At 39.5% G+C, this 11,768-nt stretch overlaps 1 protein-coding gene across 1 annotated transcript; it reads left to right on the forward strand.

Moving 5' to 3' along the window:
• The first annotated feature begins 1,816 nt into the window (after positions 1 to 1,816).
• Positions 1,817 to 7,057, forward strand: b3gnt7 (UDP-GlcNAc:betaGal beta-1,3-N-acetylglucosaminyltransferase 7). The gene is made up of 2 exons (XM_039766273.1): positions 1,817 to 1,961; positions 5,409 to 7,057. Coding segments are annotated over exons 1-2 (1,218 nt in total). The 5' UTR covers positions 1,817 to 1,959; the 3' UTR covers positions 6,625 to 7,057.
• Positions 7,058 to 11,768: the final 4,711 nt, after the last annotated feature.

Below are 11,768 nucleotides of genomic sequence, written 5' to 3' on the forward strand. Positions count from 1 at the left end.
ACCTTTGGACAGAAAGGTTGATGTGAGTGCTAATGGTACGGTACAGCTTCTGAGATAGAATGAGTGAGAAAAGCAACTGTGCAGGATGGCTAAAGTGTTCAATAATACTGTGTGACTTTCTAAGGCAGTGAGTGTTATATATCTCCTACTGTGATGCATGTTATGTACATATGTTATACTGTATATGTCTTACCTTTGAATCTTCTTATTGTAATGACCACATAATTGTCAGAGCTCACTGGAGCATTTGTGCGATTAGAAGGAATGAGATTTTCAGATGGAAAGGTCACTAATAGACACAACTGACACACTGAGGAGAGGCAAGACACATGGCAGCCCGCATGGAGTTTGCTAAAAGACACCTGAATGACTCTGAGATGGTGAGAAATAAGATTCTCTGGTCTGATGAGACCAAGATAGAACTTTTTGGCCTTAATTCTAAGCGGTATGTGTGGAGACAACCAGGCACTGCTCATCACTTGTCCAATACAGTCCCCACAGTGAAGCATGGCGGTGGCAGCATCATGCTGTGGGGTGTTTTTCAGCTGCAGGGACAGGACGACTGGTTGCAATCGAGGGAAAGATGAGTGCGGCCAAGTACAGGGATATCCTGGACAAAAACCTTCTCCAGAGTGCTAAGGACCTCCGACTGGGCCGAAGGTTTACCTTCCAACAAGACAATGACCCTAAGCACACAGCTAAAATAACGAAGGAGTGGTTTCACAACAACTCTGTGACTGTTCTTGAATGGCCCAGCCAGAGCCCTGACTTAAACCCAATTGAGTATCCTTGGAGAGACCTAAAAATGGCTGTCCACCAACGTTTACCATCCAACCTGACAGAACTGGAGAGGATCTGCAAGGAGGAATGGCAGAGGATCCCCAAATCCAGGTGTGAAAAGCTTGTTGCTTCTTTCCCAAGAAGACTCATGGCTGTATTAGCTCAAAAGGGTGCTTCTACTAAATACTGAGCAAAGGGTCTGAATACTTAGGACCATGTGATATTTCAGTTTTTCTTTTTTAATAAATCTGCAACAATTTCAAAAATTCTTTTTTTTGTCTGTCAATATGGAGTGCTGTGTGTACATTAATGAGGGAAAAAATTAATTTAAATGATTTTAGCAAATGGCTGCAATATAACAAAGAGTGAAAAATTGAAGGGGGTCTGAATACTTTCCGTACCAACTGTATCTATTATCATAGGAAGTGCAATTGCACTGAGGCTTAAAATAAACATGTTTGCCTACTTAACATTGGAATGAAAAGGTTAATGGTATTATTGTTCCCAAAATTCCATAAAGTTTAATTTTGACTGTTGAGTTTTATGTAGCTTATACACCAATGTACATGCCCCACATATTCTGACTGCTATAAGGGTAACAAAGTGAATGTGAATTTACCAAGAATTCACGATTAAGTCACCTTTGAGTATAATCATCATTTACTGAACCCACCTATTGTTGGGGTTGAGGAGACCTAATGTCTATCCTAAAATTATCATTTATCAACGCTGGAAAAAAAACTTTCTTTTGTTTTTAACTTTAATTACTTTTAAATATATAGTTTGTTTTTAATTTGAAACAGTTAAAAATATATAAAAAGGCATAGTATAGGCATAATATAAAATTAGATAGATAGATAGATAGATGGGAACCCTGTGTATAGATGCTTCATGGCAGAGGTATAGCTGAGGCAAAATACTTCCCAATACATTTGTAAGCGGAGAGCTGCTTGGCAACACTCCTCTCGTTTCTCGAATGCTAATCGGGCAATTGACTCATCAGAACTGAGACAGAAAGAAGCGGCCAAGAGACGGGAGCCCGTGCGTACCGTAGGACGGACTTTCTGGGCGGAGCCTATCGCTCATCGCCTTTGCCGCTTTCTGAATAGAGGAGAGAAGCTCGGACACCGGGCGTCTGGTTGCACGGCTTTTGAGAGGAAGCACAGCGTCTTGTTCACAATGTGAGTAACATGCACCGTTGATTCTTATGGGCTGCGGGGAACAAAGTTGTACTTTGTAAAGCGCAAGCATTTGAGGAGCTTGCTTTAGATTTTAAGCTTTTTATAGACTAGGAGCTAACAAATATCGGTCGCATCTTCGTTGTCTGCACGGCTGATACGCCAGCGCACGAGGCTTTTTATTAACATTTATAACATCGCTTTATTATTATATTATAGACTACGGCTCTCTGCTGGAAAATATTGACGAAACTACAAATTTTTAAATAAAAAAAATGTATAAAATAAGATTTCACCGCCGCAGGTTCACTTAAATGAATGATGTGGAATGGCAAAAAACATCACTTAAAGTTTGATGTGTGCATTTTATTTATTTTAGTTTAGACAGTACTGGCGATCAGTTAATTATCCAAGTTCCTTTGAAATACTGTAGGGTCGCGGAGTTTCGCAGCCTAACCTGGCAGTATCGGACAGAAGACGGCAGCTGTATAGCAGCGAGACGTTAGCTCACACATTGGGCCGTTGTAGAAACTCCAATTAAAGTAACTGGGAAGTCCCTGGGGGGAGAACAAGACTGCAGACCGACTCAAACGCAGGTTGTGAGTTAGGAGACAGTAACGGCAGGCATCCAGATACATCATCACTGAGCAAGGTTTATGGATGTGAATATTCTTGGTGCCAATTGCGTTATCGATGTCATATAGTAAACCTGGAGGCACGGTCGCGTATACAGGTTTAGTCGAGTTCGAATCCTGGCACTTATTTTCCGGGTACTCCTGATTTTCATGCCCAGGTTAAAATTCTGCGGCTTAGGGTAACAGCGATTTTGAAATGGCGCAGTGTGAATGTGTCTGTTCGTGGCTTGCACCATAAACTCCAAAAAGTGATGGCTATATATTGTATACGGAATACCCAATCATTTCTGGGCTGATTTCATACTGCCTATTAAGTAATCCGAAACGACTGGAAGACCATCGGCGACACGAAATAGCGAGTCCTATTAGTTTAGCTGCGCCTTATGACTCTTAAATAGAAACGAACAAAAGACGGTAATAATGTTTTATATTTTACCAAAATTCTCAGGAACAGCCTAAACATATTTATAAAAAATATTTATCAGTAGCCATCCTCACTTTTATTGATCTCCTGTCTTATAAAAGAGATAGCAGCACTAAATCCATACTAAAAATGTGACTGAATAAGGGATGGAAAAAGCAGTTGTAGCACTGCAAAGAAAATAGTAAATCAGACTAGGCCAGTTTCTCCCTACAAGAATGCTTACTTCCATTTTGAAATTCGTAAGAATGCCAGACTGCCATTCAATCAAAAGTTGTTTATACAACATCCATCCATCCAATATCCAACCGGCTATATCCTAACTACAGGGTCACGGGACAGTCTTTTATAATTAATCAGTGTATGATTTTATACTTATCAGCAGGCACAAAACGCTTTACAAAGAAATTAGCATTATATGAAGCATACTTGTTCATAAACTGTGCTTTGGAATATACAAAATGATATTTACTGTTACCAATAAGGATTTATTAATGCTGTTGGTCTAGAGCCACTGTGATCAGTAGCATTGCTTGGCGATGCTTGCTCTTGGTTGAAGATTCGATGGAGTAGTTTTGAAAAGTTGAAACCAGCTGTGGATGAGATGCCAGTCTGTTGCACTTAACTCTTTCTCTATCACTTCATACTCGCCAGTCAACCAAACAGCAAGTTTGTGGCAGGAAAACCCAGCAAACTTTGGGAGAACATTAAAAATGCACATAGCAAGGGCAACAGCTGTGAACCCGGATTCAAGAGCTGTGAGGTTGCCAATACCTTCCCATGGTCACCTACAATATGTATGCATTTAAATAATCAATGTATTCACCTGTACATATTGTTCATTTGCTTTGTCCAGTACATTTATGCATCTGTATGTTAAATCGAGGTAATTCAATATGTCCGATTTCAAAATTGCAAACGGCTAATAAGTGTGTTCATTTTTTTTTTGGTGTCTTATTATAATTTTTATAACATACCATGAAAATAAGTTTCACAAAATGAATGGTGGAAAGATCTTTAATTCCTTAGTGCTCACTCCCTTAATGTATTTGGGGGGGCTATGTACAAATAAAAAAAAAATATTACCAATTAATGCACCATATTGTTTTTTTCTGCCTGGAAAATAATCATCGTTCAATTAAAAAGAACACTTGATAAGAACTATAGTCTCTTTAGACAGATTATTTACATACCCAATCATTATTTATAATTTGTATATTAAAATGTCAAAACAACTGCTGAGTTTAACAGAAGTGAGTTTTAGAATTTTAAAGTATGAACAATTTCACTGGATTCATGTTCCTCTATAAACACCATAGCAGAAAACTGACTCTTGTGTCAGCAGTTACATAAACCAAATTAAATATTCATTGATTCAGAGATTGATGGTTTTGAATAACGTAGCACATGTTTTTGGTTTTCACCCTAATCTTCTAATATGTAGAGGAGTGTACCCTGTGCTGTTGGTTCCTGCCTTGTCCCTGATACTGCCAGGATAGGCTCCCCTGCCTCCGCAAGACCTTATTGGAATAAATTGGTTCAGGGTATGAATAAATGAAAGGCTGTATATTTATTGTCTGAAAACTACAGTGAACAGATTGTTACTTGCAGGTACATTACCAGAGAGAGGAGAAACTATGAAATGAAGAGCAAACAACAAAAGAGGCCCGGGTTACACATGATCCCTACTCCATGTTTTTAATTGTTACTGTGACACCTTGCAGGTCCGCTCCAATTATGCTGCCCAATGAAAGGGCTGCAAGTCCAAGTTCTTCCTCTCCATAAGCAACTTTTCTAAACATCTGTTGCACCAAATGGACTTCTGTACATCCATCAGTTTGCTAAATAGACCTGGGGCGCGTCCTAATTCAGCAGCAAAGGACACAAAGGAATATTGGTGACGGGAGTGACATTTCATCGTTTGCTCATACCAAGACAAGAGAGACTATAGTCAAAGTGTGGTATGTGTTTAGACTATGAGGGGAACCTGGCATTGCCTGAAACTGTTAAATGTCCTGCAGTGAAGTTGCAACTTACTGTGTGTTGTGTGATTGCCATAAAACAGCTCAACAGACTATGTGTCTTGGTTGTAGTTTTTTTAAATATCTTTACTTCAGAATCCTAAAGCTTTGAAACCTGCCTAATGCAGTTCAGGTTCACAGGGAGCAAGTGCAACACTGGATGCCAGGCAAAATGAACCATGAACAGGTTTTAAAAGTAATGAAGTCAACAAATTAATATGGTTGAACGTTTTGGGTACATGTTTTATAAACTGATTATTCTCAATTGAAATAACGTATATGAACTGCTTTGTTGCTATCTCTTTTCATGATTGGTATGGAAAAAAAAAAAAGATCCGTTTGGCTAACTCTTCTGTTTTCCTTTTATTTCTAGGCTAACCACAAGGGACAAGTGGAAGATTTACAAAAGTGTATGCATAACTTCCTTTGTCATCGTGATTGCTCTGATGGTCCTGCAGAAGAACATTATCGCCAGCAGCAGTCAGCTGTTGGAAGGAGATTTGTCAAGGTCAAGGCAACATTCTCAGGATATAATTAAAACCCAGAAAAGAAACTTCTTCCACAAGACAAATAACTTTTGGAAGGTGGAGAAACCCGAGGAAAGCACAAAAGTGGTAAACGAGCACCACAGCAGGACCTGGGACGTGACCAGTGCCAACTGTAAAGCTAATTTGAACTTTACACGTATGGAGTGGTTTTCAGGCCTCGAAGCCACTTTTAAACAGTTCTTGTTGTACAGGCACTGTAGGTACTTCCCAATGACAATTAACCATCCGGAAAAGTGCAGTGGGGATATATACCTGTTGATAGTAATAAAATCTGTCATCACACAGCATGATCGCAGGGAGGTTATTAGAAAAACCTGGGGCAAACAGAAAGAGGTAGATGGCAAGAAAATAAAAACACTCTTCCTGCTAGGGGCCCCCTCCAAAGAGGAGGAACGGGCCAACCACCAGAAGCTTTTGGAGTACGAGGACTACATCTTTGGGGACATCTTGCAGTGGGACTTCCTTGACAGTTTCTTTAACCTTACCCTGAAAGAGGTGCACTTTTTGAAATGGTTCTCCACTTACTGCCAGGATGTGCAGTACATTTTTAAGGGTGATGATGACGTCTTTGTTAGCCCGGATAACATCTTGGAGTTTTTGCAGGGCAACACAGAGAAAAACCTTTTTACCGGGGATGTCCTCTACAAAGCCAAACCGATTAGAAGAAAAGACAACAAGTATTATATTCCTCTGGCACTGTACAATAAGACCCACTACCCCCCGTACGCAGGGGGTGGCGGATTCCTCATGAGCAGCTCTTTGGCCAGAAAGCTCTTTGTTGTGTCTGAATCTCTGGATTTGTATCCTATTGATGATGTGTTCCTTGGCATGTGTCTGGAGGTGCTTCATATCACTCCAACAAAGCACGATGGTTTCAAGACCTTTGGGATTGTTAAGAACAAAAAAAGTAAGATGAACAGGGAACCTTGTTTTTTCAAAAACATGTTGGTGGTACACAAGTTGCTCCCAGCAGAACTGACTCAAATGTGGAATTTAGTGCAGAGCAGCCTTAAATGCTCTAATAAAGTAGAGATTTTATAGCGACCGTGAAACCAGGTAAAGAGGACCTAAAGGCAGAGCCGCACAGAAATACCGTACTGTGGATTGAATTTCAAGGAAAACTGTTAATTTATGGGAGAGAATGGGACTTTATTTAAAAAAAAAAAAAAAAACACTTTTCTTTGGAATATAAGTGCTTCTATTAATTTTGAGGGATCAGTATTCTTTTGCACATTATGGTTCAAATAAAAAGAAAAACATATCATCGCAAAGAATATTAAATGAAAGTGGCAAATGACAGACCTTAAGCCATATTGTCAGTTTGTCTTCCCTTCTATTCTACAGTATTGGAGCGTATACAGAACTAAATATGTTTTCATTTTTTTGTTAGGGACTCCTCACATGTTACAGGAAAAGCTGATTCACTTAATTGATAAAGTGTCATTATTTTTAATGATGAATCATTTGAAATTTTGCTGCTGGTTTTTATATTATCTCTTTACAGCCTTACCACCAGATTCCAAAAAACCAAGATGTTTCCATATGAATTCCTTTATTGATTACAATTTCTTTAAGTACATTTACTGGATTAAGAAATACCCAGATCCGTATATCCCAGCTGGTGAAAAATATCTTTCTGAAAGGTGGCACTGAGTCTTTGGTTAATTAAGCTGAAGTGGCATTGAGTAGATATCTAGACAGAAAAGTTGGTCAGTATAAAAGTGCCCCACCAAATTTAAGCGGTTCAGTTATGCAGATGGCTAGTTGTTCCTCCCCTGGCAGTAGAGAACTAAAAGGACATTGTAAATGTGTAAGTGGTGTCTAACTTTGTTTATTTTTAATCGTGCAACTTGACGCTTGTTCCTTGAGTAATACTTTTGAACAGGAGTCCTCTGTCCCAGGTGGCATCCTTCCTTCAGGGCTGTCCAGCTGATGCTGGCCAAAAAGGGTATTCTTGTCCATTTCTGCTGAATGCTGTCTGCTAATTATTAATTTAAGTGGACATGTCCCGTTTTATATGTACCTCAGATAGATGTCCTTTATGTATCTACAGAAGGTTGATGCAAAAGAAATCTAGTTTTATGCACGTCATTTAAGTTGCTGTTACTCTTAAGAACCGATCCCAGAATGATTTCCCTGTTGTGTCTGGAAGGTGTTACCAAGCCACCTGTTTTGAATCAGAAGAAATGTGGTTTGTTTAGCTTCTCATCACACCCAAAACTTCGGATCTATTCCACCTGTAAGTATGAAATATATTAAAATTAACAATAGAGTGCAATTTTTAATGGTGGGTTGTATTAACTAGTAAATACATTGAATGCCTGTGTTAGTGTAAATATGTGTTGGCAGCAGGGTGAGTTGGCACATCACACATATACAGTACCTGTAAAAGATGTTTTACTTAAACAGTAAACTCCCAGCAGGCACTTCTTTTGTTAGCTGCTTCAAAATGTAATGCACAGTACTCACTTGTACAAAAGGCAGGTGCAAGATATGAGAAAGCAGCCTTTGGCCACTGTTACGGATTTAAGGAGGGCACTGCAGTCTTGCTGTTATCTGTGGCTATCCTATAAAATGCCAGTTTGCTTTAGTTATTTGATTTGCATTGCATATGTTGTTGATTAAGTATATAGAACAACAATAGGCACTTCTGTCCAATCTGTGATGGGACGTTTAAGTGGCAGGCAGATCTCTCAAGTCAAATTTCTTACTGCTCCACTACCAATCATATACAGTATACAGCATGTTTGGAGGATCACTTGAGAGAGGCTTGATAACTCCCTCCTCAAAGTGCTTATGGAGAGGTCAGATATTATGGCAATGTGTTGTGTATTATGAAATTTCCCAACTCGCCGATAACTTCAGGATTGACAGCTCTACATAAACTCTGATACCTTTTTGCAGGTAAGCAGGACATTGGCTTCTTTACAGTATATGCTGACCAGGAAGGTACTTTCTCTAAACAATACATGCTGACGTCCTTTTTCTTTGGTATGGCACCCTACACTTAGTGGCAGGACACCAGATGAGACATTTCTCTGTGCATAGGGTGAGGATTCAGATTGCTTCTTATAATTCAGAATGGAAGTTGGAGGTGGATATATGAAATGGATGTGTGTCCCATGGTGAGTTGCTGGGCTGTTTCCAACACCTTTCTATTGGTGTCCCCCAGATGGATCTCTGATCCTGATGTAGTATATAGGTGTTTCAAAATTTGTTCTCCCCATATTACAATTCAAGGTTATGAGTAGGGTAAAAAAAAACACAAAAAAGAAACAGACTTCATATCTGACAAATCTCAACAGACTGGTTGCTATGTTTTTAAAGTTTCACCCCCATGTGAAGTCCGTTGCGTTGACACAGCTGGTCCATGGCTGGATTAGTAAGATTCTGTATATTTATTCACTGACTCTTCAGGACTAAAATTACTTTTACTTAGATTGTTAAAGCAGATATCCTTAATGAAAGTAAATTGTCAATGAAAAAATCCACTTAGTAAATGACTGGTAAATATTTTTGTGGTTTTAAGTACTTAGGTGTTGTGGTGGCTTTAATAAAACATAATAGGCATAGTTTATCTCCAAAATAGGGCATAAACCTTATCTGAATGCAAAATAGGCTTTCTAAATGCTGAATTATGTACCCCAGTCCCAATCCTTGCCTGTGACCACTTTTGAAGTGATGGAAAGAATGAGAGTGTTGGCACTCACAGCCCAGCTGATGTTGCTCTCCAGGGTTGTTGCACTGAAACTAATTCACAGAGGTGGGAACAGATTCAGCTTAGGATGTGTGTGTGTTAGGGTATGTGTTGCCGGTTCTCTTGAAATATAGCTGGATTTAGAGGAACCACATGAGGTGGTTTGAGAGCATAGTGAGGATGCCCCCTTAGTAGTAAGGGGGAGCCAGGGGCAGAATGCTGGAACTACGTATTTGCTGTCTTGAAAGTGCTGTTTAAAAATGTCCCCATGTAGCAATAAACTGTTAGCAGAGAAAAAGTCCAATATGGCCTGGTCAGTGTGTGTGACTGCTGTGCCCCCTTATTTGTTTTTGTTTTTTTACTTATGCTTTTAACATTCATTTTCAAGTAGGTATTTCCACATGCAGTAATGCACTCAATAGTAATTAGTAGTTATGCACTGTATGAAGATATTGCCATAGATGTGTTCACATTCCAGAGAATGGCAAATCTGTGTGAGGTTTACACTTTTTGTTTTGCCGTCTTTTTAATGTTATCCTGAATAGATGAGTCTTCTTGTGAACAGAACCTGGCACCTTTGTAGAGGCTGCTGTCTTGTATGTTAGTAATGTCTTGTCAATAGAGTGAGGTGTGTGTGTGTACAGTTATTCTTTTTTTTTGTTGTGGAAAAGGGTTTTTTATGTTCTAATGAAGTAATGTCTGCATTTGCTTGTTACAGTTTTGAACTGTAGAAATATCAGAGCCAGAATCTGGGTGGGGTAGCCAGCACAAGACACAAGACAATGTCGACCTTGTATTGAGGGGATGGCTGCAGGTAATCTTTTTACGCATTTTCCCTTTAGATTTACTGGTCATATGTAACTAATGGTACTCTTAAGTAACTTCGAGTGTTTCTGAAAAGTGTGGAAAGATATTGGAAGGGTAATAGATATAACAGACTTCATGTCAAGCATTATGCATTATGAAATAATTTAGAATTTACTTAAGAGGTCTCGTCTATGGTTTGGTCTGGGTGAAATACCAGTATCTTGTAATTAATCAGTACTATGAAGTGTGCAAAGATAATGTTAGCCACTCTGGGTCAGTGACTCCAGCACAAATGACTGAAAAGGCTGCGTTGCTGCCTCTGAATTGTGCACCAGTTTTGGAGGGAGGGTGAAGAATGGAAACTTAATAGAAGTTCAATACAATACCACCAGGTAGATGTGAAAAAGGTAAGGCCTCACGCTGCATTGTTCACATCAGGTCTTGGGTAACCTGAGCACTTCAGGTTATAAATGAGTGGGGTTTTGAGTTGTTATTTAGAACCTGAAGGAGAAATCATCCGAGTCAAAATTTTCTGTGGATTTGAAGTTTGCTTGATTGGAATCTGCTTTGATGATTTGGGTGGAGGTATATGGGATTGAAGAAATGTATTACATGAACAATCAAGGTACTGTTTAATTATATATAATTTGAAAAATGAAATCAGCCCAACATGCCTTCTCAGGCTGTAAAAGCTGGTAAAGCAACAGGAACAATGTCTTAATGTCTGTTAGAAAATGTTGGTTTGCAGCTAAGTTTAAGAACCCATAAGACCAACTCCAGCCTGTTTACTGCAGTGCCTCCTTGCTTGGTGTGAGCTGCTGGCGGGGGGGGCAGTTGTTTGCTTAGTTCCCACACAACAAGGTTGTAAACATTGGGGGCAACCATGGCTGTCCATTTGTCTGGCACAGAGCTCTTTGATCTCTTCCCCTTCAGTTCTGGCATTCCAGGAAAAAAAGACCAAACACCAAACTGTCATGTGCCTCACGGGAAACAGCTGGAAAAGCTCATCGTCATGAAGTGCATGGTGAGGTCATGACCTCATATTAGGTAGTGGTATATCAACCAAAGTCTGAACTATAAATACATGCTATAGCACAATGTTGACAGGCATATGGAATGGAGGTGAAAGAGGGGTGGCAAGCAGGCCAGAGGAACATCCAAGCTAAATGCTTGCTGTAATAGCGAAATGAAAGCAGTGCTGGGGTTTGTTTTTAGTAAACAGTTTATTGCACAGCATATGAGAAGTGACAACAGATTTACAGTGCATCCATCCATCCATCCATCCATCCATTCATTTTGCAACCCACATAGAACCAAATCTGGAGTGAGATGACCGTCCATTGCTACACATGCGAGTCAATTTAAAGTTGCATCTTTGGGGTCAAATCTGCAGAGGCATAGAGAGAACATACAAGTCCACACAAGCTGGCAGAAGGTTTAGTGTTTCAATCAGTGGCTCTGGAACTTCCAGCAGTCTGACCCAGCACAAGTACAGTATATGATATATTCAGAAATATAAATAAAACCACGATGGTCAATAAAGGTACATGGCTGTTCTCAGTCACCCAAAGTCCATTTGTACATTAACAGGGATATTAATCTTAATACCCTGGTCAATATTTCATTGTCCATGAAGTAAAACAGGCATCATATAAGGCTGAAAGGGACTTTTAACCTTTCC

This window comes from Polypterus senegalus, chromosome 1 (assembly GCF_016835505.1).
Source record: "Polypterus senegalus isolate Bchr_013 chromosome 1, ASM1683550v1, whole genome shotgun sequence".
NCBI classification, from domain to species: Eukaryota; Metazoa; Chordata; class Cladistia; order Polypteriformes; family Polypteridae; genus Polypterus; species Polypterus senegalus.